This window comes from Centruroides sculpturatus, unplaced genomic scaffold, assembly GCF_000671375.1.
Source record: "Centruroides sculpturatus isolate CEXI.00-Female unplaced genomic scaffold, Cexi_2.0 scaffold240, whole genome shotgun sequence".
Lineage (NCBI taxonomy): Eukaryota > Metazoa > Arthropoda > Arachnida > Scorpiones > Buthidae > Centruroides > Centruroides sculpturatus.
In genome coordinates, this window is record NW_019384461.1 from 636,596 (window position 1) to 662,733 (window position 26,138).

The following is a 26,138-nucleotide window of genomic DNA, read 5'->3' on the forward strand; positions in this document are numbered from 1 at the left end:
GATTGCCTTGATGACTTATCCTTATTGGCAATACATGGCCTATGGTTCAGCATGATGTACCACAAGTGCATTTCTGTTCATTTGTACATGATTAGTTGGATAAGTCGCTGGATTAGGGGTCAAGTTGTATGGCTGCCACATTGCCAGATATGACACCTTTGGATTTCTGCCTATGAGGCCATCTGAAGGAATTGGTATATCAAACCCCAGTAACTACAAAAAGTGACTTGGTTGCTTGTCTTCATGCTGAGTTCACTTTCGTGGACAACACAATGCTGGATCGTGTACAGTCAGCCATTCTACAGCATTTGCATGCAAGCCTCAATATACATGGTGGTCATTTTCAGCATCTTCCTATATAAGCAAAATGCCATATACAAGTACAGATGTTCATGTTTCCAATAAAGCTTGTTTTCCATGTGTTGGATGTGATGTCATACTTTTTCTTTCACATTTTGCTCAAAAACTATGGTTCTTGGGTCAATTTTTATGTACTCTGAGCAAGGATTCTCACTCTGCAGAATTTATGCAGTCTTGAAGGGACATGCTGTATATTGATAAGAAATAAAAATATTTCAATCAAATGAATATTTATCAAATATCAATATCGTGTTCTTAATGATTATATTTTATACTACATGAAGTTTTTATTTTCATATTTAAAATTAGTTCTGTTCTTATAAAATGCTTATTTTAAATAAACTAATAGGCAAGAGAAAGGTTATTCAAAAGACAGAATGTACCTATAACAGAACAATGATATATGAGAAACATAATAAATACCCTAAAATGAAATAGAACGTTGATCAAACTTACATCGACAAAATGATCCCAGTGACTCCAGATGTATTTCAACAATTCATTTATTACTATGCTATCTCCTGAAAGTTGTTTAGACAAATGAGTAAAGTAGGTTTTTTCAAGCAATGCTTTGCTAAAAATAATAAAATAAACAATATTAGGTATTAGGTAATAAAAACCATTTCTGAATTTTAAATTATTTCATTTAAGGATATTTTAATTTTTTAATTAAGAAGTTTATAGTAAAAATTAAACTATTAGCAGATTTTAAAATTTTACAGTAAAAAATTCATTTCAGTTTCTAAATTTTTTCAAACTAAACATACCTTCTAAACATTTCATTTAAGTATTTTACTTTCTACATAAATCATTCTAATCACTTAATACAAAATAAATTCATAGAGCAAGCTTCTTTTTTTTTATATTTCCAATATTATTATTCTTTTTTACTGTGTATCATTCTCAGATCATGTTCAGTACCGAATGTCACAGGCAGGTCTAATGGCCAAGCCTGTGAAACAGTACAAAACCTTAATCAATTTGGAGAAATTCTCTGACAATATGACAAGTTGCCAGAACAATAGCTTTTTGTAAAGACCTATATAAATTTGAATGAATGTCTATTGTCTTCAGGCTTTTATCTAAAGAATATGGGATAACTCCTGTGGGAGAGGACTTTATTTTCCATTGGTATTTTATTTATTCAGAGAGTTCAGTATATTTACTTATTTTTTCTGTATAGCTATTTTGTAAATTATGTGTATTTGGTATAGTAATGTCAATAATATAGGTAGTTTTGTATGAGGATAAAATCCAGTCTATTGTGATCGTTTATCTGTTATAATTGCTCTGTCAAAATATAGTTTGTATGTTGTGTTCTCAAAGATAGTTTGTGAAATGTATAGTATTTATAATATTGTGTTTTCTTTTTTATGGCTAGTAAATGTTTCTTTGTTATATACTGGTAAATTATTTTAGCTACCTGATTATGTCTGTATAAATATTCTGTTCGAGCCCAGTTTTTACAACGTCTTGCGATATGTTATATAGTTTCTTGTGCAGAATGACATTTCCTACAAGCATCATCCATTATATGTTTGATTATGTGTTTCCTGTAGGCTCCTGTATTTCCTGATAACTTCATCCTGTATTGCAATCAAATCCATCCAGTAAATAAAGCGATAATTACAGATATGTCTTATCAGGGGACTTAGCTGAAATTGTAGTATGCCTCCTAGAAGCCAAGGTCATCCCCAAGTTCCTTCTTTAAAGTGTGTAAGCGATATATTGATGACATATGCATCATATGAAAGATGAAGCCAAATCATCAAAGAATTTATAAGATGCATGAATCACAACCCATATGGCCTTACAATTGAATTGGAACAAATAAGCAATAAGGAGGCTCAATTTTTGGACTGTAGTATAACATTCAATGGTAGCGGATATGACACAAAGATATACTGAAAACCAAGTGCTATCCCAATATACATCCTGGCTGACTCGAATGATCCATATAACTACAAAATGGCAGCTTTTAGAGCGCTTATCAGAAGAGCCTACACACATTGTAGCAAAGAACAAGACAATGGAGGGAAATAAGGAAAATAGCAGAAATTGTGGAAAGTCACAGCTACAATAAAGGCCTAATATACAGAATGGCCGATAACCAATGAAACCAGCTTGAAGACCAAGTGAATGCAATCCCAGGAAGGGATCCACGACAAGATACATCTCCCTACCGTATAGCTAAATATAGCTAACATATGAGTGCTCTATGCAGTCCCTATATCAAGAAATTGGAGCCTACACTAACACAAAAATAGCCTACAGACGTAAGCCAGACACATTTGCCATGTTGAAAAATGAGAAAGATCAAGCCAAAATCGAAAAAACACCGGGAGTGTATAAAATTCCATTAAAGGATAAAAGATTCAACAGGGACCTCGAATATGTCGGATCTACAAAAAGGTCGCTCAGACAACGCCTCTGAGCACAAAACAGACATCAAAAAAAGAAAAATAATACCACCTTAGCAATATATTCTAACGAAAACAGCATTATCCCTAACCTACAACAAGTGACAATGATTAGACAAACCCAACATATAAACCAACTATGAAATCTAGAGGTGTTAGAAATTTTTAAAGCAGACTGCAAAGTCCTGTCAATCAATTTTAAAGAAGAAAAACAACTATCAAGAGCATGGCAGGCTATTTATGATGTAACACTATAACAACTGGTGCAGGCAGACATCATTTGGAGATTCAAATTTTTAAATTTTAAAAAATAAATTCTGAAGATAGAAGCATTAGAGACCTAAATGGTTAAAAATTGGAATCACATCAGAAAACTTGTAAAACACCTGAGGAAGACCCTAGAAGTGGGTTGAAAATGTTTGTGTTATGTTTTTAAGTAGTAACTGCAAAGTTATACAAGATTAGTACAACATATCCTGTATTGCAATCATAAAACATTCTGTTTCCAAAGAGATTCCCATCTTAAAGCCAGTGATTTGATGCTACTAATCAACATTTGGCTTTGCAAGATCATGAAGTTGTTAAATGGTGGTTATAATACATTCATATCTCAACAAGAGATCAAAGCACAGCATTCATTGGTGAAATCTTTTGCATATCTTTAGCTGATGGATGGTTATCCATCAGTAAAGAGATGCAGAAAGAAAATAGCTGAAGTTTTTGATTAAATACCTTCTTAAGTGTTCCTAGTGTATTTACTAAGATCGCAACAATTCTTGTCTTCACATTCAACCTTCTATTGATTTCTATTTCTAGATCTTTATATTTACTGTTTCTGTACTTCTTTCATCACACTGTTTGAGTCATCTGAAACAGCTATATCAATCAGTAGACAAATTCCTTTTTCACTGTCATGTAATACAATATCAAGAAAGATTTTTAAGATATTCTTGTCTGTTACTATTGGCATTTTCCACATAACAGTGATATTATTCATGTTAATGACCTGGTTGGCAACATGTTTGTAATATGTATGAGATATTTCTACTTCAAATACTTATGTATTTGAAGTGGTATAGCTACCTATGATAATGTGTCTACTGGTGTACTCAGATGATGCAAATATTGTACAGCTTATAAGATGGTTTATATGTTCTAAATTATGTCATAACCTGCATTTTCTATCATCTTGTTATTTCATAATGTTCTTTTGGTGATACCTTGTATTAAATGTTTGGTCCTATGTTGCCATTATTAAACTCTAAGTATTTTCTCTTTAAACTCTAAGAGTATTTCTCTTTAAGAGTATTTTTTAGTCATTTCAAGGTTGCCTCTTTATTGAGACTGTCAGCTTATTAAAATCTGGATAGAACCATCCATACAAAGGTTCATCATTGCAGTATCCTTTGTTTCTAAATGTTAGTTTTTTAACATTTCAGACAGCAGTCTCCTGGCTTAGATACTTCTGTTTGATGTTCTATTTAATGTGCTTCTTTCCACAAGAAATATTTTTAACAGTTTGATGAATTTGTCACCTCCCAGCTCAATGTACTCACTTATGTCTTTGTAAGAATATGTAAATGTGTAACAAAATTTCAAGCAGATACAATCTAAATCAATTCTTTCCTCATTTTCTTCTCTTTATACTCTTTATATAAAGTCTATCAACATCTACCTTTTGTTAACAGATTCTCCCATAATGAAAAGCTTTCTTGTTTTCCAATCCATCATATCCATTAAGAAGTAGATAATTTTTATTTCTTTTACTGGTTTTTGTAGCATTTTGTATGGTTTTATTCTAAACAACCAGTTTTTTGTTGTGGTGAATGCTTTAATATCCATTTTTTAACCAGTCAACTATTTTAAAGCTGTTGGTTACCAACAAGGTATTGATGACTATAATCTTATTCTTTGAGTTCAGTCCCCCAAAGTATTTTATGGACTCAGCATTAACAATCTTTTTGTCCTTCACTTCAATGTTACTGATTCCATCAATTTTTTCCACTCCTAAATACTTTTAATCTCATCATTCTCTATTTTATTATTATTAATAATATAATATAATATAATGGAAAATTCAAATTAAAATTACCATGCCACATCTGTCCACTGATGAATTATTCTTGAACATGCAAGACTCATTGATGAATCATTAATACTATAAAAAAGACAGAAAAAATTTCAAATCAAACATATTAATTATGTTTATAATAATAAACCTATATATATATTTTATTTATAACTATAAAAAATAATAATAAATTGATGTAAATTTATCATTTTGTTATTTTTGGACTATTTTGAAATGAATTTAAATAACGGAAATGACATTTTTTCTACTTTTTTTTAATGAATGAAATTATAAATAATTACTTCTGGGTTTAGTTAATAAAGAAAAATTGTAATAGCATATCCTTCTAAGACTTGTAAATTTTAAATTATTCCTGTCAACTACTGTCAATAAATTTTAACTTTAATATAATAAAACATTAAAACATATTTTAAAACAATCTTAAAACATTAAATTTTGTTTTAAGTAAGCTAAAATCCAGTTAAGTATTAAAAATTTATTAAATAACTATAACACATAAAGTGTATTCTGAAAGTAATGAAACTTTATATATGTAAAGGCACCCATTTTAAAATAAAGGAAAATGAATTTCATCAAAAATCCAAAAAATTTTGATAAAGTAAAGTGGATATAATGTTTGGAATGATGATATTTTCAACTTCTGTACTGGTCATAAATGAGCTATCCAGGCCAGGAGTCAAATTTTTAAAATGAAACATGATATTTTTTTAATTTAAATTGGATTAAACTCAAATTTCTAATTGAAAAATAATAATAATAATAAAACAATTCTGTCTCAAACATTTTTTCTGAAAGTACCTCGATTGACCATAAAAACATCTTAAAAACATCATGGAGAAGCATGATAGTATCAAAATAACAAAATACAGTAGAGCGTCGTTTATCCGAATCAATTGCAGACTGGGGTTGTTCGGATAACTTATTTTTCAGATAACCGATTACGTATGAAAAATATATTAACCTATCCCATGTTGAAATTTTTCTCCATTGTGTGTCGCTTCGTGTTGAATTTTTGTCGATATTAAACCTAATGAAAACTTTTTAAAATAATAATCGTGGCTATTGTATCGTTAAAAATTATTTTTTATTTTGTACAAACAAAATAAATATATTGAAAAATATAAAAACCAAAAAAATATACTTTAGTAGTTGATCTAGTATCAAAAACGTTCGATTCAGCACGACACAGTCCTCAGAAAAACACCACACAAAAGTGCCAGTGCTGCCAGCTAAAACACACACACCAACGAAAAAAAAATATTGGAGTAGTCCAACATATAGCCAAAGATTGCACCGCCACAGCACTAGCAAAAAATTTAAATTTGCCAACTGAAATGCTTTCAGATAACCGACTTTCGGATAAACGACGCTCTACTATAGTTTATAATACAAAATATTTTTATTAATACACTATTGATGAATGAAAAACATAATAAAAATATTAGCACGATAATCATATGTAATTGATGCTTGAACTAAGAAAACTTGTTACTACTGCTATATAGTATTTTTGTTCATATAAACTCTTCTAGCATAACATACTTGACATTGATTTTAACTGAATAACCTCCTGCTTTTTCATCCATAATCAGATGACAGATCTGTCTATATGTCTATATCTGTCATCTGGCATCTTCATTTCTGATTCAATTAGCCAAAAATGAAAAAATTATGGAACATTTTACATCAATTATGAAATAATGAGAAGTCCAATCAGGATAATGTTCAGGTCAGAATCTTTCCGCTGCAATGAATATATCTCAATACTCGTCCAAATTTATCAGCATATCATATGCTTCTTCACTCGATATAGTGATTCTAAATATCCTGATTTTCCAAGATTGTCCAGGTTTTCGACATAGTTTTTCCATGTTCCCAAAAATTTTATTGGGACAGCCTATTATATTAGATTTTCCCAGTCATCATACTTCTGCCATCCAGTGACAAGAATGCAAACATATATATATTAGCAGATTTATAGCCCAATTATTTAAGGCAATCATTTGGTTATTAGTTATGTATTCTATGTTTCTTTATTTTTCTCCTTTGTCATGTATTGTTTGTATAAATTGTACTTTTGTTTTTGTTTTTATTGATAATCCTTAATAAAATTTTCCACTAAAAGTCATAGAAGGAAAGGTTGATATTGTAACAAAAATATAAAGGGACATGAATAAAAGATTACTATAGATTGTGAGTATGGAATATTCTCTATTTCAATGATAATACACTGACAAAAGATTCTAAGGCAGATGCATACAGGCAGCAAAATCAACATTGAGAATCAACAACAGGTTCAACCAATCACTCATTTTAATTATCAAAGTCAAAAGAAGAAATCTATAGTAATAGTCATTGATATTTAATATTACTTTAATTTTGTCATCCATATGCATCCACTTTGAAAAACTCAATTAAGATGTCAATCCTAGCAATTTTTCATCTGTCATTGTAGGAACAGTTTTTAAAATAAATTATTTATATTTTTTCTACATTTTAAGTGTATTTCTATGATTCTGTGTATTTTTACTCTGTGATTAGCAGAGTAAAAATACACATCCAGTACAAGTCCTGGAATTGTTCTGTTTTTTTTATAGAAGAACTCATTTTGTCCTGGACTTTATCCCCAAAGTACCTGGTAACCGTACTTGAAAAGGAACCTGGCTATGTATATCAAATTACCTTAAAATTACTTTTGACTGATGTGTAATTGAAAATGAAAACTTATTTAAAATGAAAATGTAAGCATAAGCATAATGTTTACATTTATTGATATTGAATATTCAGACAGATGAATAATAGTGTGACAAAAGCAGCTTGTAATAACATTTTACCAAAAAGAGTTTATCACACTTCAAAGATTATTTTATGGTTAATGGAGGCAATTTCAGAAAAATGTTTAAGACTTTCAACCTGGATAGCACATTTCTGACCAGATATTGAAATTAAAATAATACTACTTGATACAGTGTTTCATACTCTATTGAATAGTGTTTTCTAATTTACTCATTAAAAATTTTAGGATTTTTGATGAAACTCACTTTTCTTCATTTTAATAGGGGTGGTCAATGACATCCTTATAAACACTAAAAGCATTCTTTTTGAAAACAGGTATTCTAAATTATAATTTTTTTGGATAGTTTTCAGTTCAATTATTTCTGAATAGATTATTTTTATTATAGTTATTTACATTACTTCTATGCATTTGAAGCTTGAACTACTTAAAATGACTAAGACAAAACCTTTCACACTTTGTTTATAGCAGTTTAATCACTAACGTTTGTACTTAGTGATTAAACTGCTAGAAACAAAGTGTGAAAGGTTTTTTTTGTCTTAGTCATTACATTACTTCAAATATGCAGAATAAAACTTCTGTTAATAAAATAAGCCAATTGATAGTTAAAATTATGCAAAGACATATTATTATATTATAGCAATATTATTTATAATAATTCATTAAAATGCAAATGAAATAGTTTAGATAAATTTAAAGCTAACATATTATAATTGTTGTTAGCTTAAAACTAGTAAAATTTTTATAGAAATATTCAAAGTATATTAATGAAAAATTTACTTTGAATTTTAATTCAAGTAAATATAAAATCTAATTTGTGTTTATGATAATTAAAACCTTAGTAAATATAGAGAATTACAATAAAAAACTTTTGTTAATGAAATAACTTAAATGACTGATAAATTAAAATATAACCATTGTATATAAAAATATTTCTATTAAACAAAAATTTATAACTTATTGACTAACCTTTCAGTTAATTTCCAAATTTCTGGTAAAATAATATTAACAAAAAAATTTTTCTGATTTGAATTTGGTCTTGTAAGTTCTTTAATAGGCATTCCTGCTAAAATACCACTCCAAAGACATAATTGGGAAGATGATGGAAACTTGTAAACATACTTTGAAAATTGATCTTCAAAATTATATGACATTGAATTTTGATTATTTACCATAGAAAACTGTAAAATAAAATGTTTTCTATTATTGAAATTTTATTTTGCAACTTAATCAATTTATTAAAAAAAATTATGAGAAAATTTAATTTCTTTATAATTCCTTTTTATCAAACTTTATATGTTAAATACATGAATTTACTGAATGTAGTAGGATTTGATGTTCTTGTTCTAAGAGAATTAATTGAGATAATCTCATAATTTTTTTATAATTTAGTACATTTCTATTATGAATTTTGTACATTAACAGGATATCAAAAATATAGTAAAAGTTCATTAATTAATTAATCTGGTATCTGCAGGACCAGAGCAGTGCCAGGTTATCAAAAATGTCAAATTACTAGATGATTTATACATTTCCATAATTCAATATGTTACATGTGCTAAACATTTTATATTAGCACATGCTGCTGTATGGTTCTAATTTGTTTACACACTCTTTAATCAATCAGAAGATGGTATAGCATATAACTATACTGTGTTAAGATTAAATGAAAAATTTGCAAAAACAGTAATAAATTTCGCACAAAATCAACATTCACAATGATTCATGTGTATATATTGTAATATTTCTTTTCCAGATTTGTACTGTATACATGTATAAAAGCTATAAATCCCAAGCAGATTCACAAAGCTACACATGCTTCAAATATGAGAAATCAGTTTTTAGGTGCCTGATCTTACACTGGCTTTTAGGAAAGAAAGTAAATTAGTCATGCATGTTACTGTACACAAAATATATATATGCTATATCAAAAACAGTAATACTTGTTCAGCACAATACAATGTAAAGTACATATAGTTTACTAAATTACACTGCCAAAAGACACCAGATAACCAGGCAATCTGAATTACTGGATAATGAATTAAACAAATATACCATGTTTCTTCTATTCAACTATTAACGGAGATTAACTATTGACATTAGATATAAATGTCAGAAATATAGATCACTATATGACCCATATCTTTAATATTCATGATTATCTGTTAGCTTTTTGTCTTCAGTCAATTTAAATTTGTATTTTTTAATAAAATGTAAATTAAACAAACAAAACAAAATAACAATGAAATGAGAAAGATGGAACACTTTGTGAGAAATGCCATGTAAAAGATAGTTAAAATTCTTAGTTGTCAGAACAAAAAACATAATGTTCTAAAATATGAGCAGAAGATCCAAAGTTTGTTAAACATCACTCAGTCAGAGTGGATTATGGTATCAAATTGTATATTGATAATCAATTTTTCTCATGACCTAATCTGGTCCAATTTCATCTAGAAACAAAGAAATGACCAATCAGAAGCAATGGAGATCTGAACCAATTGGAACATTTAATTCAGTGACAAATTCTAAAAAATCCTTAAAATCCAAGGACAGAATTTTTTCTCTAATTGTTCAAAAACTGTTTCACTAACTATTTTTCTCTAACTTTTCTGGAAAACATTTCTTTTAACTGTTCTGAAGATCTCTTCCTATGGTTGTTAAAATATAAGTTCTGTCCTTTTCCTTGCATGTCTGTGCTACAACCTCATTTCTAATTTCATTTCCATCCAAATCTTCAATCTTCAGTCATCCACCACCTGTCCTGACTCCTAGTCTGTCAGTGTTACCACCACAGGGCTCATCACTCATTGTGTGGATTCTCCAAGAGGAATCTCCAAAAGATCTTTTCTCAGGGTTATTAATATTGGATTTATTAATATTTTGAATGATATAAAGCTTGAGAAACCTACTTGTAAGCTTCCTTTTTTCCTTTGTTTGTAATGACTGGCTTAAAATATAAAGGAAACTTGTTTTCATGTCTACATATCTCCACATATTTCTTATCACAGCTTTCATCCCAATTTGGATTAAAATTCTCCCTTTGTCAGTATATATCCCACAATAAAGAAAACAAATTTCAAAAATTAGAGAAGAATAAAAAAAAATATCCTTCTCATTTTTTATCCTTTGAAATTAATTTCAAAGCAACACAAATAGATCATCATTTTCGAGACTAAATGAGTATATCAGTGTAAAACATGAATATGTTAAGATTGTAAGTTGCATGTTATTAATTAATTTTTATTAATATTGATTATAATTAACACATATACAGTATATTTTCATAAATAATTAAATTATTATAACTTATATTAAAACATAATATTAACTTACTATTTTCATATCTGTAAGTTTAATAAGGAGTGGTAATGCAATACCACAGTTTATTTTACAGTTCAGTAAAGTAGATTCTGAAAAATATAATAAAAAGAAATAAGTAATAATTTTGTCATATTTCTTATGAGGATAAATTTAATTTTTAATTAATTCTAACATATAATTTTCAAAATTTGAAACATTTTTATTAAGAATTATTTTGTAGATCAATCAAAATGTATTTTTATAATTTTCATTTTTAAATTCCTTGAAAAGCAAAATAAAAATATCAATGTTAATTATATTAGCACAATTTAAAATTTATTTGTCTTTTCATTAATAAGAAAAGAACATGGAAATATAAAACAATCAAGTATATAGATAACTCTTCACTTGTAATTTCATACTATTATTGTTTAATACTAAGCAAAAGTTCAGATGGTAACAGTGTAAAATTAGAAAAAGCAATAGTAATATAAAATTAAATATTTACTTTACTCTATTCTTGATTAAAAGTATTAACCTGCTTAATATTATCATTCAGTTATGTTATCAGCATAACCAAGTATCAAAATGATTACAATTCAGAAGACAATTTACTGTTAGTATAATTTGTATTTATACTAACAGTATAAATACAAATTATCTTTGTATGTATAGTCAATTATCTTTGTTGGTATGAATTCCTTGATCCTAACAGTTTGTATATTTTGATCCCTAAAATTACATTAGTAATATAAAAATTTATCTGAAAATATAAATATGAAAAGACAAAAACAAAATAAATTACAATAAAAAATTTGTTGCATTTAGTATCATGAAAATATTGTTCAATATTGTAACAAAGTTGACAGTATTAGAAAGGAAATGGTAATTATCTAGCTGATATCACTTACCTTCTGCAAGAAGTTTTTCAAGACACTTGTATATATTTATTAAATATAATATACAATTCTTATCATTATTCTTCAAATGATTTTGAAGTTGTAAAAAAAACTGTTGTAAAATCACTGTCAAAGTTTTAATTACATTAAGAGAAATATTATATACATCTGTCATCTCTTGTGGACTAATATCCTTTCTGTATAAATGCAGAAAATATAAAAATTATTTTAATAAACATATGATAATTTTGAAATTCTAAATAAATTATAACAAAATTATTAAATATAAATTTAATTTAAATTAGTCAAATTTAAATTTAACTAAATTTTTCATTAGTCCAAGTTTTGAAATATTGTAATTTTAGAGAAAGATTATAAGAAATCAACTTTTCTATAAGCCAATGATTATACATAGAATAAGAATTAAAAGTCCATTCATATAAAACATATATGACTATGTATGAAATATTCTTAAAGAAATGAAGCTTTCACAAATTTTTACAAAATTTAGTTTTCTAATTCAAAATTAATATTAATCTGTTAATGTCAGAAGTTAATTTTTTAAATCAGTTTTAAAAATCTATTTATAAAGAAATTTTTTTTATTTTTTTGACTAATAATAATTTAATTTTTAAATTATCTAAATTAAAAATTAAAATTTACCTTAAAGACTCCAGAATAAAATCAAGTGATTTATTGATAAAAGCAAAAACTAAAAGAAAAAAGTTTATATGTAATTTATATTTATTAAAGACTGATTGAAACATAAAGTGAAACCTTGATCTACCATTCTCAGATGTATTGCTTCCCAGAAACATTTCTAAGGTCCTTGAAGAAATCTTTTTTAAATTATATAAATTAAACTCACATCAGTAATTTCTCAATTTACCATTTGCCTGCCTCTATTGGTCAGAATTTTTAGTCCTGGAGAATATTAATCACAGATTGATCATTTTTAAAGAAAGCGCAATTAGCAGTAATACCAGTAGGTGAACATGTGGAGCATGTAGCAAGTAGCAAGTTGGATTCTATATACGTAGATATGCAACCTTGTATGCATCTTATCTGTGAGAACAAACTGGAGGAAGGATAATGAGGGTCAGGTCCAGCTAGAAAAAATCCTTTATAACACAAAACAGTGCCAAATCCCATGACTTTTAATGCTTTTTGGAAACAAAATATTAAAAGTTTACAACTGCTGAAAAAGAAATTCAGCAACTTTCTGACCTCCTTTGGTAACAAAAACATAAAAAATTACTATTGTTGATACAGAAATTTTGCTGCTTTACTCTTTCATAATTAAGTATGCAGTATGCAGGTTAACACGTGTGTTCAATCCTCTACAGTGCTTGATATTATTATTAGCATTATCTTTAGCATTAGAATTTTCCATATGGCATTTCCTATGAAACAAATTTGGTTTTTAGAAAAATGATCGCACATCATAGAAGAGGCAGAGAAAAGCTCATTGGAGAAGAGAATTGATGTAGTTAAACATTTAGGTTTGCCAACATCAACTCTAAGTTCAATTATTGCAAAGAAAAGGGAAGTCAAAAAGCAGGCTGATATGAGTAGGTAAGAAGAGAAAGACAGGGAAGGAGTCATCCTACAATGGGCTGGAAAATATTCTCTTTGCCTGGTACCAGCAGGCCTGAATATCAGGCATCCCTGTTGATGGGACCATCCTGCAGGAAATAAATACCTCCAAACAACTGTAGCAACAGAAATTAAAAGCTTTTCAGCTTAAAGCACAGCCATGACCTGGGATTTGTGCTTCTGTGGATATAAACCAATTTACCTCTAATTTTAAAGAATTCTGAAGCTGCTTAATTCTTTAGCCAGATATAAATCATTGGGGATTTAAATTAAAAATGAAGGGCAAGCTGAAAAACTTGTTGAGGCCTAATATTAGTAGGACTGCCTACATAAACACCTTCAACTTTATCTTTCTAATTATTCTGCTTTTTCAAGACTGATGCAAGTGATTGTTATTAATTTAATCTGTTAAAAATAATACGTTTACATTATCTGATAATGCAAAGGACAAGGGTTAAATGCACAAAAAGAAACAAGATTATGACAAATGACAGGTATTTTTCTCTTTGCAAGCTAGCACTCCAATACAATAGCACTTAAATACAGTCCAAGTTTAAAAAAATATATAAAAATAAAAATTATGGGCAAGCATTGATGCACTAAGCTGGAGGCTATTATATTTTTTAGGGGTATAGTCATGTCATAGTCCCCTTTAGTTATGTCACTAAAGCTGTTGAAAAGATACATACAAGGCTGGATATCTATAATGCAAATGAAAAGGGCCTCTTTTACAACTGCCTGCCTAAATAAATGTTGTCATTAAAAAGAGAGAGAGAGATCTTGCATGAAGAAGCAACTGATGGTGCTACTGTGCTTAAACAGCAATGGCTCAGACAAATGACACTTCTTTGACTGGAAACAAGAATTGCTAGCATAAACTTTGACACCTACATATGTAGGTGTCAAAGGACCTCAAAAATTACTTGGTATGCCTGGTGTACTGTGTCTGGAAGAAATATGTGGTGAAATAGAAATTGGAAGTTACAAGCTGCACAGAGGAAGGGTCAGATAATGGTGGTGATGATAACAATGAATCCGAGCCCAAACCAGAGACAAGTTTTACACCAAATTACTTTATAAGTTCAATTCTGTGGGAATGTTTTTGTATGCTTACATCATCACCAAAAAAGACCAAGCAAACATGAATATCGAAAGTTTATTAATCAGTATGAAAAAAAAAGTGCTACTAAACAAATGAAGATTAATAAAAATTCTTTTAAAAAGAAGCAATGCAGAAGAAAATATTATCAATGTAAGTCTTTTGCTATATAACTGGATTGCTGTATATTAGATCTCTATGTAATACATCTCACAGCAAATTCTGACGTGACGGACTCAAAGACGGACTCACAGCAAATTTGTTGATTTTGTTAGATTACACTTGTTACCATTACAATTACCATTTGTTGGATTACAGAGACATATTACAAAGAGAGTAAGTCTTTTGATTAAGTAAATATATAAGGAAAATATGACTGGTTTTTTAATTTTATTTTATATAGACCCTTCCATTATAGATATGTTTTCCCAGTTCTCCCTACAAGAATGATGAATCAAAGTTTCACTTAAATATATCTATACATATCTACAACAGATATATTTTAATTCTATGATAAACTAAACATTTCAAAAAGTTTATTTTATTTGTTATGTTAGAAAAAAAAATCAAAAAATTGCATTCAATTAAATTTATTGAAATTTATTATCAATTAGTCATATTTTATGTTAAGTAATTAAAAATAAATCAAAAGTACAAAACATTATTTATGAATAAAAAATTTGTACTAACAACGATCAATTAGAAAAAAAAAAAAATTCTCAATTTCATAGGATATATTCCTAAATTCAGCAGCTTGCAAACAAGAGCTGTTTGTGAGTAATCCTAAACACTGCTATCCAGCAGTGCTAATAGTAGTAGATTAATGAACTAAAAAAAAGAAAAGAATGGAAAAAATAAAAAAAATGCAACTATCAGCATTAAAAAAAATTTAAGTGAACAAAACTCACACAATTACTGGGATCAACAGTGTATTACTGTTGTCCTAAGGCAAGAAAGTTCTGACATAAAACACAAAAGATGGAACACAAAAGATTCAAAGCTGTTGTGAATCTTTTGTGTTCCATCTCAAAACTTTCTTGCCTTTCTGAAAAACTTACTTATAAGTCACTCAGAATTTTTTAATTTTGAATTTCTTGAAAACATTTGAGAAGCATACTTTATTCCTATGCTCAACAAAGGTTCATATCAAAAGTTATCCACACAAGTGATATTCTTGAAATTCCTGAGAACCATGTCATAATCTCCCCTTGAAAGGTTTTAAGCTGAGGATGGTAAGATTTTAACTAGAAATATTTTTATTTCGTGGAAAGTTAGCTTCCTAAAATTAGCAGTGATTTATTTATTTACAAACATGGTGTGAAGTCTTATAACCTTTAAATTTTATTTTATATTTTCACTAGATGATGTACAGTACCTGATGCTCTCTCTTAAGAAAACATCAAACAGGTTTGAAAACTATATGCACTTTTGTTACATAGTGACTGTACAAATTGAATAATTGCTTTCACATTGAATATTGAATAATTACAGTTTCAATAAATTTTGTTATTTTTCTTTTGATCCTGTCCTAATAAAATAAATTTTGATTTACTTATGTGTCTTTATACAGATTTTTCATCTTATTTTACAGAAATATTTGCAAAGGTTAAAAAATTTCTCTCAAAGAATGAAGAAAGTAATTCTTAATAGAACAATCTGTAACAAAACAATTTAAAGTGATATATTTTGAAAAACAATAATTATATTTTAAAGAAACATTAAATTGTAAATGGGAAATAATATTATTAAGATTTTTTTAATACTTTCAAAATATTCATGTAGGTTTTACATCAGAAATTATAAATTAAATTACCAGTATTCAGTGAAGGGACACCAATTACACAGTAAATTTTAGCTAATTGCACATCATTATTTAGATCATATGTTCTTAATAATCAAATAGTTTTATTAATTTACTATTTCCAAAATAAAAGTAGCCAAATATGAAGTTAAATGTGTTGTATATTCAGAGGTGGCTTGGTCTATAGACAGGAACATCACAGATTCATTTGCTAAGATAAATTTTTATAGCCATTTAAAATAAATTTGTGGGCTTTTGTAATTTTTTAAAATAAAATACAATAAAACAAGTTTGTAGAAAAGTATGTAAATAAAATAAAGATAGATTCCCAAAAAACTTCAGATAAAAGATGACAAAATTCAACACCACAAAATCCAAACACAAACATGTCTACAAAAGCTTCACATTGATACATCACTGCCACAAAGACAAAATTTCCTTTTATTTACAAGATTTAAATTTGTTTTCATAACTAAAATGTAAATATCAATAAAGTAACTAAAACTTTAACCTATTGACCTGGAAGTTTAGTGAGCACCTCACTGATAATGAGAGAGATTTGAGCTTTCTAGACCCAGTAGTTTTTCCCCTAGGAGCATCTGCAATGCCAGATGAAGAAAAAAAGAAAATACAGCTTTTTGGCAAACCTTCCACTTTTTGATTGCTTATATTTCAGCAATCCCTTTATTGAGAAACCTGAAATTTTGCACACCACCTAAGAAAACAATTGTCTTTTTGAACAAGATATTCAGAATTGCTATAGGCATTTGGAGGTGAAGAAATCGCGAATCCCAAATTCGGTAACTCTGATTCCTGTATATATACTTTTCTCAGCAACTTTTTCAGTTGGCTTAGAATCACTGCTGTCTCTCTCAATCCTTAGTTTATTAATTACAAAAACTTAATTAAGCTTCAAAGTGAAATGTAGGAAAGTAATAAAAATCTTGTGGGTAATGCTTTGAAGCATTAAGCTTAGCTTTACCAAAGAAAAATTCATAAGTAAAAATTTCACAATCATCTAAATTGTCATTATTTTTTACTTAGTGCAACTTTTTTACACCGCAGATGTTTTTGTTTGAATAGTTATTATAATATGCAATTTGTGCAGTTTTTCTCTATAATTTTTTACATTTGTTTTTAATGTAAATAATAATAATAAAAACACATGGTTTATTATATACTTGATGTAAATTAAAATTTAAATTAACTTTATGTCATTATTGTTAAATTCATATACCATTTAATCTTAACTTACCATTTACATAATTTTCTAAAATGTAATTATTACCTGAAAATATATCAAAAATTATTATTACTGTTCATTTTTTATTACATAAGCACATAATTAATTAAATGATAATTATCAAATAAACATATATTTTATATCTTTATTCATCTAATAATTATCACTTTAATGTATACTTTTATGTGTTCATTATTATGTCAATTAATTTTATATTCAATTATTATATAGAGCTAAAAATTATGACAATTCATTTATCTAAAGATTATATAAATACAAGTGATCCTTGACTTTCAGACTACTTGTTCTTTCACACATGATATTATGATATCCCTGGATCACTTTTCATACACAAAATTTGAACTTATATACAGGGTGTTCATAATTAAATTTTACATTTCAAAAAGATATAACTTGGGAACTAATCAGAAGAATGACATTACACTTCACACAGAAACTTCTTTGAGTATGAAACTTTATTTGAAAACAAAAAAGTTACTTACAAAAATGCCTGCTAAATCAGTAAGTGGCACTGTGACACCATAGTTAATAACTCAAAATGTCTCAAAACTTACAATGCACATAGTATGCTGTACTGTTACACAACAGTATGCTCAACATGCTGTCCTTCAAAACTCTGAGTGCTGTCACTAAACATGCAATTTGGCAATTTCAGCATATTGCCAACAATGGAAGCCAGCAATATTGATCAAGCTGTTGTGTACCAAGTGTATTTTAAGTTCTGAGACATATTCAGTTATTTACTATGGCATTCCAGTCCCACTTACTGCCCTAGCAGACATTTTTGTAACTAACTTTTTTTTGTTTTTAAATAAAATTCCATCACTATAAAAGTCTCTGTGTGAAATATGACATCATTCTACTGATTAGTTCTTGAGTTATATCTTTTTAAAATATGGACTTTAATTATGAACACCCTGTACATCTCTAGCAGACAAAACAATTCCAATAATGCAATGGCTTTTTCTGCCAGTTCTGGTTTTTGATAATACAAAAATTTTTGTGTAAATTAATTTTTATTGTCTGTTTTCTGTTTAACCTACAATTTAACATTTTAAAAACTGTTTTATGCATTGTAACGTGTTCACTAAAAAATAAAGTAAAACTTCCGTGTTTTAATGAAAAAATTTAGTTAAAGTGTAGTTAGGTAAACCTGATGGCGGCACCTCTGGAATCTCAACAACAAATCTATTTTGTATTTTAATCTAGATGTCGCTGTCAATAATTTTCATCATTTCTAACATCATTTGATTTTTAGATTAATTTCTTAACATTTTATAAACTTGTTTATTGTTATTTTATTATTATGTTTCAAAGATTTGTTTCTCGGTATTATTGTAATAATTTTTTGAAGTTAATATTCGATATTTTTCTTTTTATTGTTGTAATGGCAGAATTAGTTAAAGTTTAACAGTCTTCATGGCAAAAGTGGACTTCAAAAAATTTTTTCCAATATTTAAAATCAGATTTTCCTGAAATTGATGTTGACAAGAGAATTTCATCAGATGTTAAGTTTGCCATAAAGATTGCTTCACACAATTATCAAGTAAAGATTTGCAAATTACTATACAGTAATTTATGGTCTTTATATGATAGCTTCTTATATATTACAAAATAATTAATAATTAACTGTTAATTAAAAAATTATAAATACTTATTGTTACTTACTTTCATATGTTGATGAAAATAAACTTAATATATTATTTTGAAATTTTTCTCTCAAATTCACATTACTCTATTTACAGATCACAAAAAAAATTAACTGTCAATTATTTACAATATTTTGTTTAATGTACTCTAATTACTTTTAATATATTTTAATAAGATCTGATTATTCTAAACTTTTATGATATTGTAAGTCTTCATTTACATCATAAAAATCATTCCATTACTTTGTTTATTGTTGAAATAATGAAATAAAAAGAAATGCTGTTTTTCTCAAAAAACTTAATAAAAAGTTTCATAAATTGTGATTGATGTATACAGTATAAATATCTCCTGTAATAAATTATAAAAATTTTCATTTTCAAATAGTGTTTTCTTGATTTGTTATAATCACTAACAATAACAAATTAAATAAATATTATACAAATTAAAACAAAAACAATTTCATTTCTACCAGCAAATTTATACATGAACAAATGTTTTTGGATAATTTCATTAATTATCTTCAAATAATGGCTAGAATGGACAATGAAAGTAGTCAGAAACACTCTTATATAAATCTACTAGCAAGGAATGCCCAGCATGGTTTGAATTTGTTCTTGTTATAAGTAACAAGCATATGTTTCTCTCAGGAAGGCAGAGAGTAACAATGCAAAATTTGGTCTAAGTCAGTCAAAGGATTTGGCAATTTGTGAGGATGAAATCAGGGGAAAAGATTGACAGTCCAAGTTTTAAAGTAGTGTATATTTTTTTGGAGGATTGTAGAAAGTAACTATCAAAAATTCATCCAGATCACTCAAAAAGTTTGGGCACTTGAGAGAAGGGGAATGAAATCAGAAAGGAGAAGCAGGGATCCAAATTTTATGGTAGTCTGTCTTTCCCTAGGGTACCCAAAACCAAATAGATAATAATAAGTTTAAAAAGGCCCACCAGGTGGGTTTTTTTAAACTTATTATTATTGACCTTAAATGGAGCAAACAAATGACACAGTAAAATCAACTTTCTCATGCATTTTTCTTTTTTGATATGAAAACAATATATAGCTTATGTTCATTTGGAAGGAATAAGCTTTCCAATAACAAAAGAATTTTAAAAATCAGTTCAGTAGATTCTGAAATTACCTCTAGCAAATAAACAAACATTCTCATTTTACAAATATTAATAATATAAATTATTAAATAGTAAAAGTTTTTATTTATTTTATATCCAGTCATCAAGCTTAAAACTTCTATGTATTTGAAATAAATATTATTTTTTTAATAATTAATGTGTGTTATTTTTATTTATTAAAATTAAACTTACCAATATATAAATTATCCATACAGAGATGTAAGTTTTCAGTAGTGTGTTTTATTGAAGACAATGATAAATCTTCAGATGTACAAATCAAATCAAGATAATTTTTTAATGCTTTATTCATTCGTTCATTGTGATAATCAGGAATGTTTCTCAAAATACTATATTTAAAAAAACAAATTGAAACATAAATTGAAATTTCCTGTATTATAAGATTATTAAAGTAAAAATATAGTAAAAATTAATAAAAATATTTATTTTATAACAAAAACAATTATGAAATGAATTTTATTTAATTTTTGTTGTTATAAAACTTTATTAATTAATACAATATAAATAAAAGATAAATTGATTCAAAATTATTTATGAATAAACTATGTTAGTATATTTTAAAATACATTGATACCTAGATAAAGTTTTTTTCAGAGGACTTCTAGAACTGGTTTGTATGTACATCATTGGTAAAATTTCAATTATTGCAATTTCTATTTCTGTAGCCTCTGGCTCAATTTTTTCTAAATATGTCCCAATCTAATGAATAAAAACAATAAATAAATAATGTGTGATACAACAAACTCTACCAATAATATAATAATATTCAAAATAAACTTTTAATATAAGTATATAGAAAAATACATAAAATTATATTACAATTTTCTACAAAATTCCTAAAGATTAATTTATTTTAGATTTACTGTTAGGACAGTACAAAATTTCTCAATTTTTGAATCAGAGTCATAACTTTATGACATAAAACACATCATCAGATCATTATGTAAATCACCAACAAGCCATGACTAGAGATAAAGTGTACAATATTTCATAAACTGAGAAGAGTGGCTGTAGAACAGCAGCTGTCTTCATTAGCCTCAAACAAAACAGGCTTTTCTGGTATAGTGTATATCATCAGTCAAAAGTAGATAAACATAAATACTGTATCTTCATTTTTGCAATTTTTGTCTGTTTTCTATCTTTGTAAACATATTATACATAAATATATTGATACGCCATTTCTTTAACAAAAGAAGCAATACACCTTGTATAACTTCAGCAATATATTTAATTAACCAAAGATGTTTTTGACCTACTTCCATAGGCCTTCTTCAGTTGGAATATCAAACTTAAAAAAAGAACAAACAGAACATTTAAAAAACATTAAATCAATGGAAATAATTTAAATTAAAAAGAATGGGAGGAATTTTCAAAATCAATAGAACATTCGTACAATTCAAATACAAAGGATATAAGAAATAAATAAATACATAGCTGGGATCTCCAGCTAAGAGACATAAACCACTAAAACCATGGTGTTCAGAATTTTTTTCAATGATATATTAGTGTTCCTTAATTCTTTGTAGTAGGGTAACTTCCACATATGTTAATTGTGTGTTAAAGTGCTGGTCCTCAATTGGAATGGTGTAAACACTCAAGGAGTTAGTGTAGCAAAGTAGATTCTTGTTGTCACAGAATTCTGAAAACCATCAAATTACACTTATAGAAAAGGTTTACATTGTTCATTTTAGCCAGTTCCTTGTGTATTTATCATAATGTGGAAATATAGTGTAATGTAATTCGCTTCTTAGAGATCTATTGGAGTTAACAATAAATACGTACTAGTAAAACTGGATTAATTAAGCCCAATGCACATAAATATACCAGAAACATCCAGCACAAATTATACTTACTAAAAATAAAGAAGAAGCAAATGTTTTTGATAATTTTTAAATTATCATTCTCAGGTTAAAGTCAGTTGAACATCAATGTGTATTAAGATTTAATTTTTGAAGTAAGACTATAAATTAAATCTTATTAAAAAAATAGTTGTCATTTTTGACATCAGCATTTTCCAGCCAATGAAATGATTGCTCCATTCATTTTAAAATAAAGTTTGAATTTTCACATTCGACTGATTTTAACCTTTAAAAATAGTTGAAATTTTTTTTTTTTATTTTTAGTGAGTATAATTTGTGCTGGATATTTCTGGTGTATTTATGTCTGTTAGATTTATACAAGGTGTATTGCTTCTTTCATTTGGTTAATTCTCCAGTTTAATCAAATTATTTTGTACCATTTCTTTAGATTATTTTAACTTGTACTTAAAAAGAGAGTAAAAATGGATATACTCAAAAGATACTGTTAATAGGGTTGAGTAGTATGAAATAGCAATAGAGGTACAGTACCTTAATTATCATTATGTGAAAGATTCTCAAAACCCTCTCATAGTACACAATGATATTGATTTTGTGTTATGATACCAGCTATCAAAACAAACTTTCATTTATCTACTAAATCAGTGATTCCCAAACTTTTTCAAGTCACCTCCCTCTTGATTCCAAAAACTTATATCCAACACCCCCTTTCCCTTGTGTGAGAAAGTCTTGGAAATATTCTTAGAAAAACTTTTCTACAAACCTCACACTTTTGTCCTTATCGCACAATGTTCTCCACATTTAGAAACCATTAAATGCAATGTTTCTTCTTATTTGTTTTAATAGAGGAAAGGGAAAGGTTATCAGTGACCCCAACCCTTGCCTATGGTAACTGTTTGGTTAGTACCCTGCCTCCAGTGTCCCCCCCTACTGCCCACTTGCTTATTTTTACTCCCCATATTTAATCAGCACCCACTTTGGGAACCACTTTACTAAATGAAATTAGAGGTGACATAGGAACAAGAAGAGGTCTACAATTCCAATACATCTTGAACTTCTGTTCATACTTTGATTTTATGAACAATGTAATTTCTACAAAAAGCCTCTTGTGATGTGTAGCAAATAACAAATATGCTTGCTATTATTCTGTTCCTGCAAAATGCCATGAAAAACTATTCAAAATTTACTGCTATTACCCACACTATGCAAGTAACTTCACACTATGGGCAAAGTTACTTGCATAGTGTATCCTTGGATACACCACACTGAGTATAAGTATTTGCATAAAGCATTCCTTAAATGTAATAATTCTTACTTATATTATTCATATTATGCTTACATTAATTCAATGGTTTATTTTTACTTTAAAATTGTCACTAAAATGTGTGAGTTATAGCAAAATGTCTATTGCTCATCAAACAGTTATGCTAGGTGACTGCAACTCAAGTGAGTTTCTCATTCACTACATAAATTTTACAGAAGACATTTTTTAAATTAATTTTTGAAAACCTGTTGGATGTTGATGAAGCAATTTTTTAATAGTTCTTGATATTACTGATGCTATTTCCTAGAAGAAAGTAACAATGAATAATTCATAGCAAATGAATTATTCATTATTACTTTTGTCTGAAATTAAGATCCAATGATCTTATCAGCTTTAATAATTTCAGCATTAAGCATGTAACATATTTGATATATTCAAATACAACATAGAGTAAAAATAAGTCAAACTTTTGGCATAGGTTTTATTATACAACACACACAAAATCCATACTACACTATTTCAAAAATAAACTCCTTCTGCAGCTACACAGTTCTGCCAACACTCCTACCACTCATAAAAATAGTCCTGGAAGACAAGTTTTGTGATATCTTATAGACTCAGCTCTCATTGCTACATTCCATCACTACTGTTGATTGAAACTGGTCCATATCCATACATAAATAATTTTACCAATGTTATCACTTCTGTTGTAATTAACATATCAAATTTACACAATATAATTTTCTCCTGTTTAATAACCATTCCTAAGACAACCTTAACCAATGTGCAACTTCCTTATTTTTCAATTTAACTCCACACAATGAAATAATTGTTAATAATAGTTTTTCACCCAGTTTCTCTGGAAGAGACTAAGCAAAAAAGTGAATAGTGTGGTTCATCTATTTTGCATCAGTCTTATATAAATTTTTCTATAGTCTTGATCACACAAGACTGACAATAAAATGTTACATGTAAATGGTCTTTAGCACACTGCATTTGGAGAAAGGCTCTGTAATTTAAACTATATCAGTAAAGTTATATATATATTTTAAAGAAAATAAAAATAAAAAGAAATCTAAAATTGTTGTAAATTTCTTTGTCAATTGTATTTGTGATGTATGGTAGGTGAGCTTGCCAACTCCTAAAGAGTTAATTTGGGGAGATTTCCATTTCATGAATGAAAATTTCTGACATTTTTTTCTCTCAGCAATATCAAAGCATTGTTGTCTACTCTTTAGTGTGTTTTAATATATAAATCAAAAGTTGTTTGTCTTGTCAACTAACTATGCAAAGAATAGACTTCAGTTTAGTAGTCAGAGAATTTTAAAATTTTTACCAAGTTTTAGGAGTCTCCAGGCAAGTCCAGGAGAGTTGGAAACTCTAACAATAGGCAAATCAACACTTGGAAACATCAGTTAGCATAGTGTTCATTTATATTGACTTTATATTGTGTTAATTTATACATTAAATAATTTCATAAAACATGACTTTTAGCTGAAAATATTTGTGATGGCTTAATTAATCAATGCATTAACAATGGGTGAAGTTTAAATAATGCTAATGTTTTCAACCCAGTTAAACCTTCAAGTGTGGAGAGTTGAAAGTGGAATGCCAGTGTTGGAATGAAAGGTGAGAAAGACACTAATACAGTAAACAAGTAAGGGATACTATGATGGTAGCAGTTGTTGTGAAAGACTAAGATATCGCCAAGCAAGGGAATGAGTCTTGTGCAGTTATTGTTAGACATGCTATTTCACGTATTAATCAAATTTCCTTTTCTTCACTTTTTTCTTTTTAACTTTGCAAATTTCTCATTATTAACTTTAACTTCACAAATTATTTAGTTCAGAGAGAACTTTTACAAAATATTTATATAATGAATATACTTAAGCAGCTTTTGGTTAGTTATGTTTATATATCAACCTTACTTTAATTTTAATAAAATGCACACTGAAATTAATTTAAAAGCGTTTCCATTGTATATTAATTTCATTCAAATTTAAATTTATACATCACAACTGTTCATGGATAATTTCAATTAAGATTTTAAATCTTATGATGACAAAATCTTATGTAAAGCAAAACTGATATACATTGAAATAATTACTTAAAGTACTACTATAAAATAATCATACATTATATAATACGTATAAACTAATACAGTATAGCATTATATATTATTATTAAATAAATTACCCATTCTGTTAAAATGTAAAATGTCGAGATCGAAAATGGTTGTTTCATATTCTGATTTCTTTTTCATTTCCATTTTCGTGTCTTCTCAATAATGCGTTAAAAAGAAAACAAACGAACACGTGTACAACTCTACTACGGAGCCATGTTGAAAAGATATTATTTACGTTTCCGTTTATTTTGTCTCAGTTGAATAAATTTATTTGTATTAATATCTTAATTAAAATATTATTAAATAAAATTATAATACAATTTATAATTTAATATTTTTATTTAATTACATAAGCATGAAAAATATGACTCTTTCCGCCTTGTGCCCACTAAGAAGATTTTTTTCCATACCCATCGTCAGTCACGGCCGGATGGCCAAGTACAGTAGTTAAGATTGCAGCCTACAGCTCTGGATGAGTCGAAATCGAATCCGGACAGGTCGAAAAACCTATGAA

At 27.7% G+C, this 26,138-nt stretch overlaps 1 protein-coding gene across 1 annotated transcript; it reads right to left on the bottom strand.

The window, feature by feature from the left end:
* Positions 1–507: 507 nt before the first annotated feature.
* LOC111620867 (thyroid adenoma-associated protein homolog) lies at positions 508–25,829 on the bottom strand. The gene is made up of 10 exons (XM_023362868.1): positions 25,696–25,829; positions 20,993–21,117; positions 20,593–20,747; positions 17,617–17,649; positions 12,529–12,577; positions 11,878–12,062; positions 11,000–11,076; positions 8,636–8,847; positions 4,873–4,938; positions 508–934 (listed from the first exon to the last, which is right to left on the bottom strand). The coding sequence occupies exons 1-10, from the start codon at positions 25,741–25,743 to the stop codon at positions 703–705; spliced, it is 1,182 nt and encodes a 393-aa protein (XP_023218636.1). The 5' UTR covers positions 25,744–25,829; the 3' UTR covers positions 508–702.
* Positions 25,830–26,138: the final 309 nt, after the last annotated feature.

Bases quoted from the DNA above. Each gene is read 5' to 3' on its own strand.
- LOC111620867 (XM_023362868.1), bottom strand. From the start codon at position 25,743: ATGAAACAACCATTTTCGATCTCGACATTTTACATTTTAACAGAATGG. The intron at 11,077-11,877 runs GTAAGTGATATC...TATATTTTTCAG, and splicing joins TGAAAAACTTCTTGCAGAAG to AATCTACTTTACTGAACTGT. The intron at 8,848-10,999 runs GTAAGTTAATAT...TTTATTTTACAG, and splicing joins AACTTACAGATATGAAAATA to TTTTCTATGGTAAATAATCA.